This window comes from Miscanthus floridulus, chromosome 8, assembly GCF_019320115.1.
Source record: "Miscanthus floridulus cultivar M001 chromosome 8, ASM1932011v1, whole genome shotgun sequence".
NCBI classification, from domain to species: domain Eukaryota; kingdom Viridiplantae; phylum Streptophyta; class Magnoliopsida; order Poales; family Poaceae; genus Miscanthus; species Miscanthus floridulus.
Window position 1 is genome coordinate 158,560,184 of NC_089587.1, and position 25,443 is coordinate 158,585,626.

General features: G+C 46.3%; 1 protein-coding gene across 2 annotated transcripts; it reads right to left on the minus strand.

The window, feature by feature from the left end:
- Positions 1-1,394: 1,394 nt before the first annotated feature.
- On the minus strand, positions 1,395-25,443 carry LOC136477429 (sm-like protein LSM2). Of its 2 annotated transcripts, XM_066475586.1 has the most exons (6): positions 25,324-25,443; positions 25,128-25,245; positions 24,934-25,022; positions 19,627-19,668; positions 19,381-19,539; positions 1,395-1,754 (listed from the first exon to the last, which is right to left on the minus strand). In XM_066475586.1, exons 4-6 carry the CDS (start codon positions 19,627-19,629, stop codon positions 1,635-1,637), a joined length of 282 nt encoding a protein of 93 aa, XP_066331683.1. In that variant the 5' UTR covers positions 19,630-19,668; positions 24,934-25,022; positions 25,128-25,245; positions 25,324-25,443; the 3' UTR covers positions 1,395-1,634. The 2 variants fall into 2 exon arrangements, with proteins under 2 accessions (XP_066331683.1, XP_066331684.1); XM_066475587.1 differs by lacking the exons at positions 24,934-25,022; positions 25,128-25,245 and having other exon boundaries at positions 25,324-25,373.

Sequence of the window (25,443 nt, forward strand, 5' to 3'; positions counted from 1 at the left end):
GATGGAGACGCTTCTCCGAGAAAATCAAACAACTGTCGACCGCTTTCCGAGCACAGATCTCAAAGCAAGCAGTCTTCTTATCTAATCAATGTTATTATTATCTGTATGTATGTATCTATCTATGGCTCTGTTCGGCTGGTATATAAGCCGTCTGTATTGATTTATACGACTGATTTATTGGAGAGAAAAATATTGTATCATAGCTGAAAAGCTAGCTTATAATGGCAGCCGAACAGAGCCTATATAGACAGAGATATATAATAATATATCTAATTTATATTTATATCTATATTTATACCTACCCTTAAAATTAAATAGCAAGTGATTCTTTCATCTATCTTTTTTACTTATAGATCACAGTGTGGACTCATCGTCTATCAGCTTGTTTGCTTGTTGGTTTCAGTCAGGGCTTATCAGTCATGTTATAATATTTTTCTCTCACAACAAATCAGCCGTACAAACCAGTACAAGCGACTTATCGAACGAGCGAAACAGGCTGCCTACGAATTAGAAAACATACGCCCAACGACGATACAGAATGGAATCGAGTCTCGAGACCCATCCTCTTACAAGTTAGACGTACTGGTGATCCCAACAAGCTATGCCCTTAAACCTACCTCTAATCCCATTTGTCTTGTGTACCGTAGGTTCCGTTAGAGTTTATGACAATCCAACATGGACCGGTGCCGTCGTTTTAACTTTAACGGACAGGATACAGTCACCCCCCTAATACATTCAGCTCCAACATCACTGATATCCAACCGGTCAATTAACAATGCTTTTGCAAGGCATCCCGTTGATAAATAGTGTCTCAACGAAAACATAGCCAGAAGGGCGGACACCATAGCTAATCAGTGAGGCCCCCTTGTCAAACAACATTACTTTTTTTTTTGAGTAACGTCAAACTAAGGGATTTCTCTAAATACTCTCTTCTCACTACTTAGGCCATAGGAAAAGACCAAATTACCCCTACACATTGTCGGTAAGTTGTTTTTTTTTCATATCCATGATAGGGTCAGCAGCTTCGAGTCCTCCCCCACCATGCGCCTCCAACTCGCACTCGCCACCCTCCTCCGTCACGACCTTCTCCCAGAGGCCACCCTCGAGGACCTCTTTTATCTCATCCTCTCCACCGTCGACAGCCACAGCGCTCGACTTCTCCGTCCCGAGCCTCGACAATTGGTGTCGCCGTCACGCTGAGGAGCCCACGCTCTTCCACATGCCCCACCGTGGGGCATCGTTCTAAGACGCGCTCAGGGGTAATTTGGTCTTTTCCCGTGGCATGAGCAGTGAGAAGAGAATATTGAAAATAGAAAATGAGATAAATTCCATGAATCAAAACAATTCTGATGCTCAGAGTCAAATTTCTAAAGACGTGCGAATTGGATGTCAAATGTAGAGAGGCACACGTATCGAGGGTTAAATATCAAAATTTGGGTTAAATATCGGAAATATAGATGGTCACCCAACCTACAATGTTTGTCACGGCAAGTACCAGGGACTAACTGGTCGATTAAATAAGTAGGGGTGTTCGGCCACTCAGCATCTGTGTCTACCACACCACCATGCATGCATGTTTCGTACAATCAGATCAGGGCAAGGCAATCTCCTCCCGGGGAAGCAGCTGGTGTCGATCAGCCTCCGCGCGCCTCCCTCCTGGTGGCGTCGTGGAGGATGTCGATATCCACACCGTCCTGCGGGAGCAGCACGTACCGCACAACCGAGCCCCTGATGAAGCAGTTCCTCACTGATAGCTGCCAAAGGAAAATGGTTTGAGCGTTAACAGCATGTTCAACATCAATAATTCACAATTGCTTGCTACAGCTTGGCTAGTGCGCCTATTTTTTTCCTTGTATAGAAAACAAATACAATGGATGCTACCAATAGGGTACTCACAAAAGGATGCAGCACTAGTGTAAGCATTATATAGTGCATTCACCGCAGACCACAAAAAAGGGGAAATTCTTAAACGTCTGCCCACAGAATATGGTATAGGATAGGAGTATATAAAGATTGCTTTGCTTTGAGAATACTTCAAGCATCTTGTACGTATGAAAACCACACTTCAGCGATACTTCATACTATGTGTTTATGACATAAACAGTATTGTTCCGAACAAACACCCACTTGCAGAAATATAATCCAATCAACTTCAGTAGCCCAAACAAAAGGCTAACTAAAACAAATGCCATCTAGAACTAAATACCAGCACCGTACCTGCCAACAGCACTAATTATTAAGGTCCTACACAACACACCCATAAGTAGTGCATCAAAAGGAGAATCTAGCAGATATATCAACTTTACAGTGTTTGTTTAGAAAGTAGCAACCACAATCCGATTGAGCAGCAACCCACGTCAGCATGGTTCTCATAATATTTCAAATGCAAATCACTTTGGACATAGACACAGTTTACAAAGTGAAATTTCGACAAAGCACATTCAAAGAAAATATAATATTTCAAATAGAGAAATATATCATTGTGTGGCTACTAATAAAGAGTTATTTGTTTAGCTGGTTTGAAGGTCAGCATTGGGGGTGATTGGCACTGGCAGAGAAGGTGGTAGCGGGAGTGACGATGACGTTTACGAGTTAGCAAGGTCCCCAATGAGCAGCCCATTGGAGGAAGCGGAGGGTACAGTGGGGGTGGCAACCGAGGTGCCGCCTCCATCGAAGGCCACTGCTTCCGTCATATTCTTGATAACTCAAGGGCAGTACAAATCATTTCCCACTCCTCCGACACCAACCTATTCTTGATGAATCTCTATCTCTACAACTAAAAAGCCGTTGGGCAAGTTACCTTCTCTTCCTATGTGTCGGGGACCAATACTAGGGTGCCCAAAGAGAAGTTAATACCTGTCAACATTGATTCGTCTTAGCATCAGGAGCACGACTGCACCTCTTGCTGGGCATCGCCTCATCCAGCCACCAAGGCCGCGGGCTCCGCCTCGTCCGGCCCCCGAGGGTCAGCTTGACCTTGGCTGGCTCCTGAGGGCTGGCTCCGCCCCGTCCGACCCTCGAGGGTTAGCTCCGCCTCGCCCGACGTCCGGGGGCTGGCTCCGCCTCGCCCGACGTCTGAGGGATGCTCCTTCATAACTACGCGCGCAGATAAGGCAGGGCACTCAAGTCAACCGCAATACCGAGGACCATACCCTACACGCCTGCAAGAAAGTACCGTCAGGATATGACAAGATGGGTGTTTTAAGCCCTTCCAGACATGTCAGGGCCCGAACAGTGTTGTAGGCGCCGACATTTGTCTTACAGTGTTGTGGACGCCACCATTTGCCCTCGGACGCGGATCCTGACGGAAGCATACAACAACCACTACAGTCCAGGAGGAAACTCGCATCATCTGCAGTAACGGACGTGCGATCACTGCGTCGTCTGCTCCCCGTAGGGTCTCGGATCAGCACCCTGGTCCGTTGCGCCGCCCGCCGGGGCGGGATGAGACGTGACCACTTGCTGACAAAACCATAACATGGCATCATCAGCGGACAGAAGCCCAGCGCGGCCTTATCAGGATCAGCGGACATGCACCCAGCATGGAGCTATCCCTGGCACCGTCTGCCGTGTTAGCGGGGCTCGCTCAGAGGAAAAGGAAGACCCGACATCTTTGAAGGACCTCCTTTACCTCTTGTTTTTCTTCTTTCTCCCATCTGTAATTCCTGCTTCCCCTTGGTCTATAAAAGGGAAGGCAGGGCACCCCACTAAGGCGACCGATCAATTCAAGACACCACGCATCACATCACACACACCTGAGCAGTAACCAAGCTCTCAGTGCCCATTCGACATTTCCATCAGAGACTTGGAACATGTCCCTCTCTCGCCCGTTTGTAACCCCTGCTACGAACTTTTCAGTGCTAATAACACGAGCAGCAGCCACGAACTGGACGTAGGGACATTCTCCCCAACCAGTATAACCTTGTGTCTTTTAGCACACCATCCGGGTCCAACGCACAATAACACAAATTTATTCGTTGATGTTTACTTGAAACACCGACACTATGCAAGCTACTTTTTGATGGAATGTATAACTTATGTTGTTAGTGAAATATTGAAAAGGAAGAAACTGTCTATAAATTTGCTTTGACTTTGGAAGTGCTGAACAAATGAAGCTTGGTACAATTTTCCTACTTACCAATGAAGGAGCATAGACTATATTGATGTTGGTCAATTAAAATAAAATTGCAGTTGTGCGATATGTTGGAATTTCTATATTTGCTCTAGGGTGTTGCAAATATGTGAAGTCTTTGTTCTTTTAGGAACATGGGCTGGCTGCTAGCATGTGAGGCTGTTGCTGTCTTGGTACTTCTGAAAAATTGAAGGGATTAGAAGGACCTGGTTGCAGGAGCACATGCTGACGACATTGGATATCAATGTCGTGGGTGGGAAAAAAACCATGGCATGAAAAATAGTGGGAAAATGACTCTTCGTAAGAGGAGTCTCAGTTTTGCAAAATAAATATTTCTGTATTTGTAAGTTCTATGTGAATTTCGCTTCATACATATTTTGTTTGGACTATCAGTCAATTTGTTTGGTTTGGAAGGTAGGTTGTCATTCATAATTAGAGTACTCGGTATTTGAAGATTGTGCAAAAGGCCTTATGGTTTTGTAACATCTCCAAAGTATGAACTAGCATAGTTGTCCTGTTTCCCAAAGGAATGATTATTGTCTTGAGTGAAGTGAAGAAAATTGTATGATATGTGCTAGCAAGAGTAATTGTTTTCTTTACCTTTTGACACATAAATCTTACCTATGCATGTATCCCAATATGTAGTTTTTAGCATATTCACTAGATATGTTGTCTAGCTCTCTAAATTTCAAGCTAATGTTTAACAAAACATTGATAACTACTAAAGTGTATTATTTTTGAACCAACAGATTGAGCAATCTCAGTTGAAATTGGTATCCCTGGAGCCATGGATTAGTGGGAGGATCTAATCAATTCGTTAGCTGCTTTTATCCTAGAAGAAAAGCAAAATGAGAGCTGCCCACATGAATTCCTGCAGCATGGCATTGTTTCTCTCACTGCATAAATTTCCTTTGGTTTAGCATGATATTACTGATTTGCTAGTATAACGGTGGACTGGTAGGTTGTTAATCGATAAGGCAGCTCTTTTGGTATGCCTCACAAAGCTGTTTAGCTTTATTTGTAACACTTAACTCTAAATCAAAACCAGGACGAAATTGCCCTTTTCTCATTTTTTTAACCACTATAAAGTAAAAGGTTGATGTTGCATATCTCGGTGGTGGACACAATTAATTATATATTCCAACAAGAACAATTCCAAAAATGGGTAGAATATGATTAGGTTAATATATTCCAACAAGAACAATTCCAAAAATGGGTAGAATATGATTAGGTTAATCTTGTTGGATCTGAATTTTTTTTCTTAAAAAATTTGCATGAAAGACGTCAAGCTACACATTAACATGAATCCTTGCATCTTGATTTTGGCATCATGAGGTCTCTTCAACCAGAGCAAAGCATTGAATTTTTCTATGGCTCACATTGCAACGCATGTGAACTAGATCATTTAATTCAAAGCATGCTTAACAGTTGTGTTAAGCCCTGTTTGGATTCATTAGCTACTAATAGTTAGCTAGTATTAGCTGGTTTGGTCCAACTAGTGAGATAGTTGTTAGTTGGTATTCAGTTAACAATTAGCTAGCCTATTAGTTGAACCCGTTTGGATTCGAAGGGCCTAATTATTAGCAGCTAACTATTAGCTCTATGGATCCAAACAGGGCCTTAGTAGTGAACCATTTTATTAATTTTGTTTGCCCGTAGCAACGCATGGGCCATTAGCTAGTTTGTAGAACATAGGAACCTTCCACCACAATCCCAAAGATGCTAGAACAGGGGAGTAACAGCTACTACTATGGCCTTTCTATTAGGAAAAGTCTATGTGTGATTAGCCATGATTAGCACCTTCTATATATACTTGATTGTATTCCTTGTATACCTAGCCATATTGGCTATATATATGAAGGTCACCCCCCCATATTGGGTGTGAGGTGTGTCCCTACATGGTATCAGCCTATCAGATCCTCTTTTCCTGCTCTTTCCTCCCACGCGCGATCTTCCTGCTCGCGCAGCATCCCACCGCGCGCGTCTTCCTCGCGCCCGTCCACCCTCACCGGCTGTTCTACTACCTCTCTCCTCTCCGATGGCCTCTTCCTCCTCCTCGGCCACCAGTGCCGGCACCCTGCCCGCGACAGGCACTCCAACCATGCCTGCCATGAGCACCGGCGCTGCTGCCCCGATTGTGGCTCACAACTACGCCACAGTCAATGTCAAGTCCCACATCCCATTCACGCTGGACCTGCAATCCAACTACTCCAAGTGGGCGTTGTTCTTCAAGTCGTTGTGCGGCAAGTTCGGCCTTCGCTCGCACATCGATGGCTCTACTCCCCCTCGTCCTGATGATCCTCAGTGGGATGCCGCGGAGTGCTGTGTCCGAGGCTGGATCTCCGGCTCCGTCCTCGACCTCGCCATGGACGGTGCCGATCCCACCGCCCGTGATCTGTGGGTGGCCATTGAAGGGATCTTCCGCGCCAACCGGGAGCCACGCGCCATCTTCCTCCTCAACAAATTTCACTCCATGGTGCAAGGTGACAGCACCATATCAGCTTACTGCCAGCGGCTGAAGATCAAGGCCGCCGCTCTTCGCGACATCGGACATCCTGTCCAGGACTCGCAGCTCGTCCTCGCCCTTCTGCGCGGCCTCAATCCTCGCTTCTCCAACACCGCCGACGACATCGCCAACTCCGCTGTCCTTCCCACATTCGCCAGGGCTCATGACATGCTGGCCCTAAAGGAGCTCCGTCTCGCCAATGACGAAAACACGATCGCTAGCACCGCCCTCCTCACCACCGCCGGCTCTGGCTGCACCAGCCCGGGCGGGTGCCGTGCTCTCACTGCCACAACCACCTCTGGAGGTCCAAACAACCCACATGTGACCGGCTACGACAGCACCAAGGGCGGCGGCAGTGGCAACAACAGTGGCAGCAAGGGCAAGGGCAAGGGCCGACGCTAGAACAGCGGCTCTGCGCAGCAGCGCGGCGGCGTTGGCTAGACTGGTCAATACCGCCCCATGGGCCCCTAGCTTTGCTACAATCCATGGGCGCCACAGGGTCCTTCGGCTCAGCAGGCCGGCTGGCGTCCAAGCGTGCTTGGCGCCACTCCTCAGGCTCATACGGCCTTCGCGCCTACACAGCCCCCACGACATTTGCGCTGCTCCACGTCTCTCCGCCAGCTCCCATGTGGAACCAGGACGGTCTTGTCGCTGCACTCAATCAGATGCATCTCTAGGGCCAGCATCCCTGGGTCCTGGATTCCGGCGCCTCCTCCCACATGAGCTCCTCGGATGGTATACTCCTCTCTCGTCATCCTCCTCCTCACTCTTCCATTATAGTTGGCAATGGTGCACATCTTCCTATTTCCTGTCGTGGCAAGTCTGTTCTTCATACATCAACGTCCAATTTTCATCTAAATAATGTCTTAGTTGTCCCATCTCTAGTTTGCAATCTCCTACCTGTCCGTCAATTTACTAGGGACAACAACTGCTCTATAAAATTTGACGCTCTTGGTTTTTCTGTCAAGGATATCCCAACCTGACGCGTGATGCTTCGCTGCAATAGTGCTGATGATCTTTACACCTTCCCTGCTGCATCTTCCGCTCCACACGCCAACATTGCCGTCTCCACCGACCTCTGGCATCACCGTCTTGGTCATCCCAGCTCCGCCACCATTGACATTCTTCGTCGTAATGCGTCCATCAGCTATAATAAATTAGAGCAGTTGCTATGTCATTCTTGTCAGCTTGGCAAACATGTGTGCCTCCCTTTTTCTAATTCCAGTTCACATACTTCCATGCCCTTTGAACTTGTTAACTGTGATGTATGGACATCCCCGGTTGCAAGTGTATCCGGATATCAATATTATCTAGTTCTACTTGATGATTTTACTCATTTCTGTTGGACTTTTCCCCTCACTCGCAAATCTGAAATCTCCACACATATTGCAAATTTTTGCAATTATGTCCACACTAAAATTCAGCCTTGCCATCAAAGTTGTCCAAACCGACAACGGCACTGAGTTCGTCAACCACACCCTCCATACTCTCTTTGCTTCCCATGGTATTCATTTACGCCTCTCGTGTCCATATACCTCCCCACAAAATTCAGCCTGGTGGTCAAACCAGCAACCATCTGGGCTGTCCTCAGCATTGCTGCCTCACGTGCCTAGCCTATTCATCAGCTAGACGTCAAGAACGCTTTCCTCCATGGACATCGGGAGGAGACCGTCTACTGCCAGCAACCCCCAGGCTTCGTCGATCCTGATTTTCCTGATCATGTGTGTGTCGACACAGAATTTCGTCCCGTGCCGAGGACACACGCAGCAAGCCGAAAGGGTCCGCACGATGGAGCAAATCTGCCTAGCTTCAGCGCAGGGGTGGTCGATCATGCGCAATCCTCCCGAGGTGTGCCAGTCAATTTGACCCTACAATTGACAAGGAGAGAAAGTTCATCAGTAATTAAGGGCGGAACTTACCAGTGTTACCAGACAGTCCCGAATGTATGGCTGTGAGAGCCGATATGAAAGGAAATCGGCTAAATAGCCGATTCCAGTATATTCATGAGAATAAGTCAGTTAGAGCTCATGGGGTCGTGTGAAGAGAATCGGTTATCATTCAGGATAAACATCATTTAAACGAATATTAATCAATGAAAATAAGATATCAATGATGATCGGTCCATGCTGAGCCAATGATTACGAGTAACCGAACTCCTTTTTATATAAAGAAACAATTTATCATCACTTAATCATTTAATAAAGATAAATCTAATGAACATGTTAGATCTCATCTATCGCTATGACCAGTGGGACATGAGACAGAATCATGCAGGCCGTAGAAACAACAATAGACTCGACGACCCTAACTCATTACTAATATCAGTGGGGCATGAGGCAGAATCATGCAGGCCGTAATACAATAACAAGATCATGGGGCTAATACATCTTTCAACTTATCTCTACTTCAACGATCTCGTGATGTGAACTGTTCGTGAAAGCATTCGATATCGGCTAAACAGCCAATTCAGGCATAGCGCACAGTTAAGGTCATGTCTTCTCAGGAATGGGTCTATCAACCAACGATCCCCACTTCACGGTGCCAACAGTGGAGTGAGAGGCAGAATCCCACAGGCCGTGATGACGGGCCATGAAACGGTTCTCGCTAACCGATAGATCTATTCAAGATCGAACATGCCTTAACCACACGCTGTGCACAATTAAGATTGACGCAAAACAGCCGATAAAAACATAACTCATCGCTTAAGATGTAGATTAGATCAGTTCTAGACTAGCAAACGATGAGTTAAACCAGATATAAGGCCGATCCAGATCAATCTCAATCGGGCAGAGTGATATTGTTGTAATTAGATAAACAATGAAAGCAATAAACAATATCAGTAACTTAAGGAATCTATCAAAAACCGCCACTCTAAGATAGAGCCGATAACTTAACCTTGATCCAATTCAAGCAGTGGGGTGTGAGGCAGAATCACACAGGCCATACTTGAATTAGGCAAGAGTCGATAACTAGCTTATACCAGAGCCGCAGTGGGGGTCGACCGGATCGATGCAGCCATACGAACAGAGGTATAAACCATGACGGTACTTACAACAAGCAGTGGAGGTCAACCGGATCGATGCAGCCGTACTTGCCAAAAAACTCGCCGAGATCTACTCTACTCCTACTCTTAAGGGGTGGCCGGAGCCGAAAAAAGTAATTGACTTGTATTTAATTGATTGATTGATTCTTTACGATAGCTGGGGTTTGATATTTATACTTGGAGTCTAAAAACAAACCCTACTCGAGTACGACTCAATACAATCTTTGACATAATGAAAACATTCCTAATTTAAGATAACTTGGACTCTAATCTTTCCCTTTTTGTAGAGTCTAGAATGTCTTGTCTCAGCGTCAATCATAGCCTCTGTCGTTATCTGCTGACGCTATCTAAAGAAACCCGATTCTGGCGTTGCATCTGAATCAGCTGGTTTCGATCTGCACGCAATTGATCCCCTGCTGTCATGATCTTGGGAGCTCCTGAGCTTCTGAAATCCTTCTTCTAAATTCCGGTGTAAACACATGCCCCCAATTTTAGGATAAAAATAATTTTATTCCAAAATTATCCTGTCCGCATCCCTGATTGGTCCACAGTCACAGGTAGAGAACCTTGATCTGGGGTCCACCGTTTGTCGCCACATGCGTCCATTCACGAGTCTGTGCCTCAAAACTTTTTCAAGAGTACCTCTGTTTCACGGGCATTTGGATTTATCTTCCCGGGCCGGCTATAAAACGCTTACCCGCCCCTAACGAGAGCAACTCACCGTTTCAGTCATGTTTCTCTTCCATCCGTCTTTCCGAGTGATGCCAACTCCGCTGGACCCTCCATGGCCTATATCTTTGCGATAAAGATCTTGAGTAGTTAGAAGAATTCTTATGCGTAGGGTGATTGTGTCGCTCATTCTAGCACCTTGTCGAGCAAGAGAATCAGCTGTTGCGGCTAGAAGAAGTCTTGTGATGTCGCCTGTGTCTTCTCACCAGGCTCGCAGAGCTGTTCTAGTGTTTGCAAGGGCTAGAATGTGTGGACACTTTTCTCTTGTTTGTTCCATCAAATGCCTACCGAGAAAGCCACAAGCTTCTTTCCAGCGGTCTCAGTCACCGAGGAATTAGCTGGGTATCTGTTAGGTAGACGGCTCTTCCCTTTCTCTTGCACAATCTTATCAATGGGCCGATGTGATTTGGTTCACGATGACCCTCGGCCTTATGGGGATCCGTACTTCCTTCAATCCAAAGAAGCCTCGATGGGTAGATCTCTAGTCAATGTAGATTCTTTGTATCCATCTCACGATGCTTCGTAATTTGGGGAAACAATAAGTTCGAATTTGTTACCCTTCCATTATCCGTCCCCTGAATTCCTAGAATGCCGATCCGTTTCCGTATCTGTTTTCAGTTTTCACATCCTCGGTGAAATCCATCTCTTTGCCTCCTCGGGCTATATATACGGACCATGGCTGAGGCTTAGAACGCTACCTGTCTTGTTTCAAACCTTCTCCGTCCTTAGGATAGTTTCTGCTCTTCTGTAGGTTTGAGATCATGGAGAACAGCAAGAGACCTGCCGAGGAGGCTCTTAACGAGCCCGCATCATCACGCCAGCGCCTTCATCGCCGGGAAGGTGCCACTCGGGATGTCCCCATCGTTCCGGAGCATAGGGTCAACCCGGCTCAGCCGTCTGGATCATCCTCAACACTGATTCATCGCCAGCTCCCTAGTTATTCGAGGCGGTAGATCGATAATGTCGATCTAATCGCTTCCATCGATCGGACTGATCAGAGTCTATCCAACTGCCTTTCCCTCGCGGAATCGGCTCTGGCCATGATTCAAATTCGATCGTCCTCCGAGGCCGACCTGAGGGAACGGCTGGCCGAGGCTGAAGCCAGAATCACAGGTGAGAAGGATACCACAATCTTCTTAGCTTTTCTTAACTTTTGCTTTCGAGAATTTCTGATCATCCCTTCCTTTGAATTTTTAGATCTAACTGCTCAGTTGGAAAGCCTTCGATCAGCCACAGATCAGGCGGCGTGGTTTGTCAATGCCAGGGGCGCTGTTCTGGCAATCCGTTTGCATGACATTCCAAACCGTGTCAGGGAGGTTGCTCTCCATGGTGTTTGTCATGGCGCTGCCACAGCGTTGGCTACTGCATAAGTCCGCTCTGGCCACAATCTTCAGCTTCTTCCTCATGGTTTCCCGGATGCAGTGCCCCCCCAGGGATCATGAGTGTTTGACTGTGGAATTCTCTAGCACCGTCAATTCTGTAACTTTCAATACTTTGACCGATGACATAGTAGGCAAAGTGTTTTCCGGCCCATGACTTGTAATAGGCGACATTTAGCAAAAAAAATTCTTCGTCTTGAGCGATTTCCCTTTTGTTTTTGTGCTTCATACCATACGTATCGCTCTGTCTGTATAATCGATACGCATTGTACCGGCTTTCACCCTTTCGGGTCTACTTTTGCGCTAGCGACGATACCCTCCCGGTATCGGCCATTAGAGCTAACGACCGAGCAAATCGGTTGTTAAGTATCAATCCAAATTCTAGGGTAATACTCCTTCAAATATTCCCCGTTTGATTGCTCTGCCGAATTGTCCTTCTCTTCTTAGTACCTCCAAAATACAAGTATTGCCAAGCGCATATTTGATCCGATAAGGTCTTTCCTAGTTGGGTGACCTTTCGCCGAACCTGCTGTTCCCTGACCCGATCTGCGATTTTACTTTCCAGACTAAGTCTCCTTCAGAAAATTGCTTAACCCTGACCTCTTAATCGTAATATCTTGCAATTCTCAGTTTATTGGCTTCAATATTTTTCAAGAGCATGCAGCCGAAGGCAACCCAAGTCTTCAAAGTCATCCATCACAAAATTCTGGTAGACTTCGGCTTGATAAATCCTTTTGCGACGTGACACGCCTTGATCCAGTTTGAACTTCCCAAAGAAAGACTGCGTTGTGTCCATGCACAAGTTCATAAGGCGATCACATTAGCTCCTTCGCTCTTGGTCACCCAGGGCGACCTATTCTCAGCCCTCCTTATAGTCTCGTCTCCCTTTTCGGCCATGGGTCACTTGAACAGGCAAGAGGTTTAAAGAACCACTATAGTCGACTGAGTACGCCCGCTTCGGCTAAAGAGCCAATCCTTTGAGAATAGCCGATTCCAGACTTCCGATCTTAATCCCACTCAAGTCTAAAAACATGGCCTTCATTAAGGGAGACCCTCGATCTTCTATCCTCAGTCATCTGGTGCCGTATTTTCTTCGACACTGGTGAAGCGGCGCTTCGCCTCCTATTAATTGCGGTTGCCTTTTGCGCGTCCTGAGGCGTCTGTCCCTTCGCTTCATGTCTTCAAATACCAGCCAATGTCTTTCGCCTCGAACACATCTCCATCCGCAACTGTTCCTTTGCTCTATAGGCGATACATATCGTATCGGCTATTACTGTCTTTGAAGATGTTTACTGAACTAGAGACGATACCCTCCTGGCATCGGCTATTAGAGCCGAGAATGAATCGGCTACCAAATGTTGATCAGATGCTAGGATAACGCCCCGCGGAACTTTCAATATAAAATGTCAGACGAGTAATCATCCCAGGTCAAGCGTCCTATTAAGCGAAACAGAACTTTTCTTAAAAAATCCATTAACTCTGAATCGTACTCATACTTTAAATCAGCCTTCACATACGTCAGCCTAAACCCATCTCCAAGACTTAATACTCATTTTTCCTTTGATCCAACGGCCGACGTGAAGCTGTGACTTTTCTACTAAAACAAACTCTCAGAGTCGGTCGCCTACATCGGCTGTTGGCTTTTATTGCTGATTTTAATAAAGCCTCCTTCCCATGTTTTTGCAGAAAAACGCTCGAAATCTCCTAGTTCCCAAAAGACTGGATCGACTGTTGTGATGCTTACGGACTCATCAGCACAAACCAGTTCGACATCATCTCCATGCCATTGAATCAAACACTGATGCATGGTCGACGGTATGCAGCAATTCGCATGAATCCAATCACGACCGAGGAATAAACTGTATGATCCTTTCCCATCAATGACAAAGAACGTGGTAAGCAGAGTTTTACTCCCAATTGTCAGTTCGACGTTTATTGCCCCCCAGGTCTTGGATGTATTTCCTCTGAAGTCTCTAAGCATCATGTCGGTCTCAAGCAAACCACCTGGTCCCTTGCCAAGCTTACGGAAAGTGGTGTATGGCATAAGATTGACAGAAGCACCTCTTTCCACCAATATCTTGTTCATCGGCTTCTCATCAACAAAACCTTTCATATATAAAACCTTTAAGTGCCGATGCTTGACTGGCTTATCAAATATTGATTACTGCACAACCGTTAACTTGACAACCATCTCTTCATACTCTGACTCGTCGAAGTCTGAATAAACTTCCTGATCTGCCGGAGCTCTGAATTCGGGTGGCAATAGAAAAACCATTTGGATATTAGCTGATGGTTGCCCTCTATCGGCTGTTTGCTTTGCACGCCATACTTGGAGTTTACCGGATACCTGAGCCTATTCTAACTCCTTATTCCTTAGGCGCTGCACCCTTCTCTTCTGGCTCCTTGTTAGTCCTCTGGGGCACCATTGGCCTTCCTGCCACGTGTATCTTCTTTCAGTGCCTTCCTCTTCATGATCAGCCCAGTCCTGTTCAATGACTCTTTTTCCCAACCGATCATGAACACTTTCATTTTTTAAACACCGATCCATGTTGTTATGATGATATGCATCTTGAGCATGGATAGACCGACGGTTGGTTCGAGATTGCTTATACTCCCAATATTGATTGCTATATTCTGGACAGTCGTATCTAGTAGGCAACTTCAAACCTTCATTCCAGCAATGCCTAAAGAAGGGACAATTCCAATGTAATTCAGCTTGTTCCCTTTCATACCTCTTTTCTTCTAATTGATGCTGGTATGCTTGATCTTTTAACCAACATTGATAATCATTTTCCTTCTGCCGCTGCCATTTATTCAACAGAATCCGAGATGTGACCCACGGCTTTGACGTCTCTGCTTTCGACATCTTCCTCTGCTCGTATCGGCTCTTTTGTTCAGCACGACGTCTTCTAATTTCTCTGTACTCATCAGCCGATATTTGCATTTCAGGATCGACTGTCCCAGCAGTTTCTCTTTCCACATCGATACCATTCCTTGAACGGTTAAAGCAGCTAGCTGATCATCGGTCAAGCTCAATGAGAAACACATATTCTTAGTCTCTCGGAATCTCTAAAGAAACTCAGTGTCCGATTCATTAGTCCTCTGTCTCATGGTTGTCAAATCGGTTATTTTCTTCTCTCCATTCTCAGTGTAAAAATATGTATGAAACTTCTTCTCTAGGTCGGCCCAATTGGCAATGGAGTTGACTGATAATAACGAGAACCAAGTGAAGGTCGGCCCTGATAGGGACAAGGAGAAGAAACAAACTCGATCGGCATCCTCAACTGATGCTTCGCCCAATTGTGTAAGATACCGACTGACATGTTCTATGGTGCTTATACCATCTTGACTAGTGAACTTGACGAATTCTAGGAGCCTGTAATTTGCAGGAAGAGCGACCAAATCATACCATTCTGGATATGGGCGTTTGCACGAAAAAATCATTTATTTTGACTTTAAACCGAACTGATTCTTCATCATCTCGGTCACCTTGAGCAGCAACTCGTCAACTTGCGGATTTAGATTTCTCAGTACTTGCTGACCCATCTGTGGATTGAAATTCCGCGTGCCTTAATATCCTGGATTTGGTATCATGTGGAGGGTGTTATAATCCGTGCCATAATAATAGCCTTGCGGAATCTCAATCTATTGGGTCCTTTGCTGGCTTGCTGCTTGAAGTCTCTGATTATAGACATTAGGATCTATATCTCTACGGATCCTTTGAATTGATGGTGCTATCTTCTGAGCCAACGACGGTATGTGGCATGATGTGCCAAAATTGATTATCTAGTTCTGACTTTGCCCCGCCGGCTGCTGCACATACTGTACTGACGGTCCAGGATTGTACTGTATCTAATTTGTAGCAGTACGCAGAGTTTGTTCAGATAAACCTTGAAGTGTTTGGACGTCATCATTACCAGCTAGTGCTACTTCTTGATGGCTGGTACCGACTTGATTAGTCCCTTGAATCAATGGATCTGGAATATTATAACAAGTCGATCCAACCTGAGCAACTGGAATTCCATGAATCGCCTCTTTCATGGCGTTGTGAAACGCGTCAACGAAAGCTTCATTGCGGCTTGATATGGCATCACGAACAGACTTGTCTATGGCTTCCGTAAAGAAACGCCTGTCTTCAGCTTCGACCGTATCTGTCTGCCTATGTAGTAGAACTCTTGATAGTGAAAATTTCTGAATAATTGTGCTGTCACATGTTTTAGTGTAGGACAACAAACACTTCTTCTGAAATTCTTTCGTAGCTTTATTGATGGTATCCTTATCATCATCAGACAGGTCTTCATAATGTACCATAAGGATGTTGTCGTTGTTGTGAACCGCCATGACGATTGTGGGGTCCCACCGAACGTGCCAGGAACATGTGTCGACACAGAATTTCGTCCCGTACCGAGGACACACGCAGCAAACCGGAAGGGTCCGCTCGATGGAGCAGATCCGCCTAGCTTCAGCGCAGGGGTGGTCGATCCCGCGCAATCCTCTCGAGGCGTGCTAGTCAATTTGACCCTGCAATTGATAAGGAGAGAAAGTTCATCAGTAATTAAGGACGAAACTTGCCGGTGTTACCAGACAGTCCCGAATGTATAGCTGTGAGAGCCGATATGAAAGGAAATCGGTAAAATAGCCGATTCCAGTATATTCATGAGAATAAGTCAGTTAGAGTTCTTGGGGTCGTGTGAAGAGAATCGGTTATCATTCAGGATAAACATCATTTAAACGAATATTAATCAACGCCAATAAGATATCAATAATGATCGGTCCATGCTGAGCCAATGATTGCGAGTAACCGAACTCCTTTTTATATAGAGAAATAATTCATCATCACTTAATCATTTAATAAAGATAAATCTAATGAACATGTTAGATCTCATCTATCACCATGACCAATGGGGCATGAGGCAGAATCATGCAGCCCGTAGAAATAACAATAGACTCGACGACCCTAACTCATTACTAATATCAGTGGGGCATGAGGCAGAATTATGCAGGCCGTAATACAATAATAAGATCATGGGGCTAACACATCTTTCAATTTATCTCTACTTCAACGATCTCGTAATGTGAACTATTCGTAAAAGCATTCGATATCGGCTAAACAGCCGATTCAGGCATAGCGCACAATTAAGGTCATGTCTTCTCAGGAACGGGTCTATCAACCAACGATCCCCACTCTACGATGCCAACAGTGGGGTGAGAGGTAGAATCCCACATGCCGTGATGACGGGCCATGAAACGGTTCTCGCTAACCGATAGATCTACTCAAGATTGAACATGCCTTAACCGCACGCTGTGCACAATTAAGATTGACGCAAAACAGTCAATAAAAACATAACTCATCGCTTAAGATGTAGATTAGATCAGTTCTAGATTAGCAAACGATGAGTTAAACAAGATATAAGGCCGATCTAGATCAATCTCAATCGGGCATAGTGATATTACTGTAATTAGATAAACAATGAAAGCAATAAGCAATATCGATAATTTAATGAATCTACCAAAGACTGTCACTCAAAGATAGAGCCGATAACTTGATCTTGATCCAATTCAAGCAGTGAGGTGTGAGGCAGAATCACACAAGCCATACTTGAATTAGGCAAGAGTCAATAACTAGCTTATACCAGAGCCGCGGTGAGGGTCGACCGGATCAATGCAGCCATACGAACAAAGGTATAAACCATGACGGTACTTACAACAAGCAGTGGAGGTCGACCAGATCGATGTAGTCGTACTTGCCGAAGAACTCACCAAGATCTACTCTACTCCTACTACTAAGAGGTGGCCGGAGCCGAAAAAAGTAATTGACTTGTATTTAATTGATTAATTCTTTACAATAGCCGGGGTTTGGTATTTTTACCCGGAGTCTAAAAACGAACCCTACTCAAGTTCGACTCAATACAATCTGACATAATGAAAATATTCCTAATTTAAGATAACTTGGACTCTAATCTTTCCCTTTTTGTAGAGTCCAGCATGTCTCGTCTCAGCGCCAATCATAGCCTCTGTCATTATCTGCTAGCGCTATCTGAAGAAAGTCGATTCTGGCGTTGCATCTGAATCAGCTGGTTTCGATCTGCACGCAACTGATCCCCTGCTGTCATGATCTTGGAAGCTCCCGAGCTTCTGAAATCCTTCTTCCAAATTCCGGTGTAAACAGTGTGTCTGTTGCAGCGCTCCCTCTATAGCCTGAAGCAGGCTCCCCGAGCCTGGTACCAGCGATTTGCGACATACATTCGCCAGCTCGGCTTCGTTGCCTCGGCTTCCGACACCTCCCTCTTTGTCTACAAAGACGGGACCAGTATCGCCTACCTTCTTTTGTACGTCGACGACATCGCCCTCACTACGTCCTCGACGGCATTGCTACAACAGATCATTGGGCGCCTCCTCTTTGAGTTTGCCATGACGGACCTGGGTGCACTCCATCACTTTCTCAGCATCTCCGTCACTCGCTCCGTCGACAGGTTGTTCTTATCACAGCGACAGTTCGCCGTTGAGCTCCTTCAACGCACCGGCATGGCTGAGTGTCACTCTACGACGACACCTGTTGACACTCATGCCAAGCTTTCTGCCACCACTGGTGCCCCTGTTGCTGATCCATCCGCGTACCGGAGCCTTGTTGGTGCACTGCAGTACTTCACGCTGACCCGTCCTGACTTGGCATACGCCGTCCAACAGGTGTGCCTCTTCAAGCATGATCCCCGCGAGCCGCATCTCTCGATGATCAAGCGGATTCTACGCTACCTGAAGGGCACTCTCTCCTCCAGCCTCCACATTGGTGTCGGTCCTGTTCAGTCACTAGTCACCTATTCCGATGTTGACTGGGCTGGCTGCCCCGACTCTCGACGCTCCACCTCTGGCTATTGTGTCTACCTCGGCGACAATGTGATTTCTTGGTCCTCCAAGCGTCAGACCACAGTCTCCTGCTCCAGTGCCGAAGCAGAGTAGCATGTTGTTGCTCATGTGGTGGCCGAGTGTTGCTGGCTACGCCAGCTCCTGCAGGAGCTCCATGTTCCTATTGCTTCGGCGATGGTTGTCTACTGCGACAATGTCAGCGTTGTCTACATGACAACCAATCCCGTTCATCATCGTCGCACGAAGCACATTGAGATTGATATTCACTTCGTCCGTGAGAAGGTCGCCTTGGGCCAAGTTCGGGTCCTTCATGTGCCGTCCTCTCACCAGTTCGCAGACATCATGACCAAGGGCCTTCCTGTACAACTATTTACTGAGTTTAGGTCCAGTCTTTGCATCCGGGATCCTCCCGCTTAGACTACGGGCGGGTATTAGGCAAGTCTATGTGTGACTAGCCATGATTAGCACCTTCTATGTATACTTGATTGTATTCCTTACATACCCAACCATATTGGCTATATATATGAAGGTCAACCCCCCATATTGGGTGTGAGGTGTGTCTCTACACTTTCCGTGTAGTTCCCCACCAAGTTGATATCAAACAAGGATGAACATTAAACAACCAAGGAGCAACAATATAGTAGCCTACAAGCTCTAACCGATAGGATTAAGATGAAGGGCATGAATTCTGTGCTAGCACAACAATTAGACACAACAACAGGCATACCATGTGGGGATACTTGTCCTGATCAACAACACATGTGTTCTCGAGCTTGATGTTGAGGTACTGGTCAACAGAGTGGAGCGTCCCACGTATTGCCAGGTCATTCTTGAGCTCCACTATCACCTCCTTCCCCACGAGCTCCTTGAAGTAGGAGAAGAACAACTGCACCAGAAGAAAGGTGCATCAATAGAACTCTGGCACAGCTCTAGCAAGAAGCAAATCATCAGTACATACACAAGGAAATATTACCATAGTAGCTCTTGCTACTGCCTGTGCTCAGTTCAGTCGACCCTTGGAAATCAGTACAACAAAATTAGCACCCAAATTCCCGACCAGAGCAAAAGTCTGTTCGCCCCTCATTCTCTCAACTAGATGACACGGGTAGACGGATCTGGTATAGGATATGCACATGAATATGTATACAACAACAACAAAGCCTTTAAGTCCTAAACAAGTTGGGGTAGGCTAGAGTTGAAACCCATCAGAAGCAATCAAGGTTCAGGCACATGAATAGCTGTCTTCCAAACACTCCTATCTAAGGCTAAGTCTTTGGGTATATTTCATCCTTTCAAGTCTCCTTTTATTGCCTCTACCCAAGTCAACTTCGGTCTTCCTCTGCCTCTCTTCACGTTACTATCCTGGCTTATGATTCCACTACGTACCGGTGCCTCTGGAGGTCTCCGTTGCACATGTCCAAACCATCTCAACTGGTGTTGGACAAGCTTTTCTTCAATTGGCGTTACCCCTAATCTATCACGTATATCATCATTCCGAACTCGATCCCTTCTTATATGATCGCAAATCCAACGCAACATACGTATTTCCGCGACACTTAGCTATTGAACATGTTGTCTTTTCGTAGGCCAACATTCTGCACCATACAACATAGCAGGCCTAATCGCCGTCCTATAAAACTTGCCTTTTAGCGTCTGTGGTACCCTTTTGTCACATAGGACATCAGACGCCTGCCGCCACTTCATCCACCCTGCTTTAATTCTATGGCTAACATCTTCATCAATATCCCGTCCCTCTGTAGCATTGATCCTAAATATCGAAAGGTATCCTTCCTAGGCACTACTTGACCTTCCAAACTAACATCTTCCTCCTCCCAAGTAGTAGTGCCGAAGTCACATCTCATATACTCAGTTTTAGTTGTACTGAGTCTAAAACCTTTGGACTCCAAAGTCTCCCGCCATAACTCCAGTTTCTGATTCACTCCTGTCCGGCTTTCATCAACTAGCACTACATCGTCCACGAAAGGCATACACCAAGGGATGTCCCCTTGTATGTCCCTTGTGACCTCATCCATCACTAAAGCAAACAAATTAGGGCTCAAAGCTGACCCTTGATGTAGTCCTATCCTAATCGGAAAGTCATCCGTGTCTCCACTTGTTCGAACTCTAGTCATAATATTGTTGTACATGTCCTTAATAAGCCCGACGTACTTCGTTGGGACTTTATGTTTATCCAAAGCCCACCACATAACATTCCTTGGTATTTTATCATAAGCCTTCTCCAAATCAATAAAAACCATGTGTAGGTCCTTCTTCTTCTCCCTATACCGCTCCATAATTTGTCTTATTAAGAAAATAGCTTCCATGGTTGACCTTCCGGGCATGAAACCAAATTGGTTCATAGAGACTCGCGTTATTGCTCTCAAGCGATGCTCGATAACTCTCTGCCATAGCTTCATAGTATGGCTCATCAACTTAATTCCCCGGTAATTAGTACAACTTTGAATATCCCCTTTATTCTTGTAGATCGGTACCAATATACTTCTCCTCCACTCATCAGGCATCTTGTTCGATCGAAAAATATGGTTGAACAACTTGATTAGCCATACTATAGCTATGTCCCCGAGGCATCTCCACACCTCGATTGGGATACCATCCGGTCCCATCGCCTTACCTCCTTTCATCATTTTCAATGCCTCTCTGACCTCAAATTCTTGGATTCTCCGCACAAAGCGCCTATTGGTGTCATCAAAAGAGTCATCCAACTGAAAGGTTGTGTCCATATTCTCACCATTGAACAATTTGTCAAAATACTCTTGCCATCGATGTCGAATCTCATCCTCCTTCATCAAGAGATGCTCCTTTTCATCCTTAATGCACTTAACTTGGTTGAAGTCCCGTGTCTTTCTCTCACGAACCCTAGCCATCCTATAAATATCCTTCTCTCCTTCCTTCGTACTCAAATGTTGATAAAGATCCTCGTACGCTTTATCCTTTGCCACACTTACAGCTCGCTTTACAGTCTTCTTTGCCACCTTGTACTTCTCTATGTTGTCCACACTCCTGTCATGGTACAAGCGTCTATAGCATTCTTTCTTCTCCTTAATAGCCCTTTGAACTTCCTCGTTCCACCACCAAGTATCTTTAGCCTCGCCTACACTTCATTTGGTTACTCCACACACCTCTGAGGCCACCTTCCGAATGTTGGTTGCCATCTTCTCCCACATGTTGTTTATGTCGTCTTCTTCCTTCCAATAAACCTCTTTGATAATCCTTTCCCTGAATACCTCTGACGCCTCCTCTTTCAGTTTCCACTACTTTGTTCTTTCAATCTTAGCTTGTTTATCCCTACGGGCACGCACCTGAAAACGAAAATCTACCACCAAAAGTTTATGTTGAGAAACAACATACTCCCCTGGTATCACCTTGCAATCCAAGCATGCTCGTTTGTCCTTTCTTCTTATGAGGACAAAGTCAATTTGGCTACTGTGTTGTCCGCTACTAAAGGTCACTAGATGAGATTCTCTCTTTCTAAAGAAAGTGTTGGCTATCATCAGGTCAAAAGCTACCGCAAAGTCCAGAACTTTCTCCCCCTCTTGATTCCTACTACCATACCCAAAACCTCCATGAACTGCCTCGAAACCTGCACTTGTAGTACCTACATGCCCATTAAGATCTCCTCCTATAAAAAGCCTCTCACTACTAGGTATAGCTCTAACCAGGCCATCTAAGTCTTCCTAGAACTGTCTCTTAGCACTCTCATCGAGGCCTACTTGGGGGGCATATGCACTAATTACGTTCAAAACCATATCACCAACGACAAGCTTGACTAAGATAATCCTATCTCCTTGCCTTCTCACTCCCACCACACCATTCTTGAGGCTCTTATCAATCAAAACTCATACTCTATTTCTATTCGCGATTGTCCCTGTGTACCAAAGCTTGAAACCTGTATTGTTCACCTCCTTTGCCTTCTGACCCTTCCATTTAGTCTCTTGAACGCATAATATATTTACATGCCTCCTAGTCGCGGTATCAACTAATTCTCTTAACTTACCTGTAAGTGACCCTACATTCCAACTACCTAAACGGATCCTAGTTGGTTCGACTAGCTTCCTTACCCTTCGCACCCGTCGACTCAGATGCGAAGACCTTTGTTCATTTTTCACTACACCCGGGCGCCGATGTAGCGCGCCACTAAGGAAGCGACGACCCGATCCTTGCTCACTTGACACCATGTCCAGATCACGACACGGCGCGTCACGGGGGTGACGACCCGGCCCTTGCCTATTTAACACCATACCCGGGTTCCGATATGGCGCGTCGCTAAGAGGATTACGCCCCAACGATTTTCTTTCGGGTTTCATCTCCATTAAAGTGGCTAAGTTTTTACATTGGCTAGCCACACCTAACACAACCCTCCTCCTTTACCAGGGTTTGGGACCTGCTATGCTGGGACACCAAAGGCGCCCCACCATAGACGGAGTTATGCGCATGAATATGTACACGCGATAATTTTCTTGCAAAAAAAATTTTTGAAGCTGGTGGGTATAATACATATTATGTGCATGTAAATTGGTTCAGATCAGGACACAAATAGCTTACTCTAGGGCTTAAGGGTGCTCGGTTTAGCAGACCGTGAAGGGATGGGATAGGTGCTGTTTGGTTCAATGCTGGCAAAGGCAACGTTAATGTCGGTGCTACCTGTTACACTATGTAAAGGAAAACAGATTTTGTTTGGTTGCTCCCTTATTCCCCCTCCGGATTGAAGGAGAAACACAGGATTTATTAAGGGTTTCATTCCTATGGATTTTTTCCTATGTATGCCCTTTGGTTCACAGGAAAGTCATGGGAATAATTCCATAGGATGGCATTCCAGATGCCGATTTCACAGGAAACAAACCAAGAGCTCAGACCTCTTGGTAACTTTCCTGGCGCGAAGAGAAAGGCTTGCGCGCGCTGCTGACGCCCCCTCGTGCCAATTTTGCCGTCCTCCCCCAACGCTGACCACACGAAGCAGTCACCCACGGCGTGCAGGTCATTGGATTTTCCCCTTTCTGTCATGTAGCTTCTTGATTCCCCATCTACGATTTCCCATCTTCTGGATCCCCGTCTCAGAATTGTTTTCTATAATGCTTTGATTTTAGATGACATCCAAATCGGACCCTCAGGTCTCCATGGCCGGCGGCGTCGGATTCCTGGGGAGAGTAGCGGGGGAGGGAGAGAGGGCTTGTCGGGCGCGGGGCTAGCAGCCGGCACGCTAGCCATGACGCCCTTCCCCTCGGCCGTGCACCTTCCTGGCCTACCCTCGACGCCCTTCCCCTCTCCCGCGGACCTTCCAGGAAGCGCGGGCTGGAGACCCGGGGGGGCAGTGTGCGGCGGCGAGCCAGGCGCAAGCCGAGGTCTGAGGACCACGACTAGGATGGCGAGAAGGCGGTGGCGGAGGCGAGGTCTGGAACCCGAGTGGCGGCGCGGCAGTGCTCCAGCGGCAGCAGCAGTGGCGCCGGCGCCGTAACCATGTGCGCTGGCTGGCGACGCGACCCTCCCTTCGCCAACCACGCGACGTCGGCCCCATCCCAGTGGCGCCACCCTCCCCAATCCACATCGTCAACCATGGATCCAGCAAAGGTTGCACGGAGGCACTACATCTTGCAAATTATCCGTAAGCTTCTATCTATCTTCCACACAATGTCTTTTTTCCCCAATCTGAGCCGCGCACCGTTTCCCCCCAATCTGACAATGCACATTCTATCTTTCATCTGGGAAGATGCGCATCCTAGGCATGCACTTTTTTTCCAATCTGAGAATGCATATCCTATCTATCTGGTAAGATTCGGAGCTACGATTCTATGAATCACTTACCCATGTTCAATTTTTTTCACTTGAATTAACACCTGGTATTTGGATCTCAACACTATTTTGTGAAATTAATTTTCTGATTTATTTGTAATAGATTTTATCAACCCTTGAACATGCCTTATTTTTGTCTAATATAGATTTTATTTTTCATGTAAGGGAAACAATGCTGTGCTGAGGTACTACTCAACTGAAATATGCTTGTTCATGCTGACGACGAACGTGAGACTACAGATGCTTGTCAAGATACAGAATTCCTTTATTTTTCCTATGGTGTTGCCAAAGGGCCTCTCATTTACATTCCTGTGTTTTGTAACCCTATAGGATTGGAGAACCATAGCACCTCAATTCCTATGATTTTCCTATACATGCATGCTTCCTATCCTGTGATCCAAAGAGGGAATCGTTTTTCATTCCCTTTACACTGTTTGGCTGGGAACAAAGGAAATGACTAGAACACACGCACCTTAATCTGATTTGATCCTATCCGATCCAACTGATGTAAGGTCGCCTACTCCCCGAGCCACTCTCGCGATCCACCAAGCTTGTTTTTCACTGGAAATCAGATCAAAACCAAGAACATGGACAAGGGCACCCAAGGTTAGGGTTTTTCAGAAAAGATTGGGGTCGCGAAGGGGAGGGGTGGCCGGTGGCCCTCACCGGTAAGGATGCGGCTCTAGCTACTGGAGTCGCCGGCTGGTGAAGGTTCCTGGCGAGCACAGATTGCGGAGTCGAGAGGAGAGGAGCGGAGGAGGATCGGTATCGGCATTCCACAGGGCTGTAACCGATCCCGCTGCGATGGATTACGGCACGAACCAAACAGCACCGGGAAGCGGAGAGGAAGGAAGAGGCGTACCAGATGGACGCTCGTCGCCGGCGAAGGACCAAACGAAGACCCAGCCAAGGGCGGAGCCGCTCGACCAGCCGTCACCGCCAGGAAACAGAGTACAAGACCACGAGAGAGAGTACAGGGATG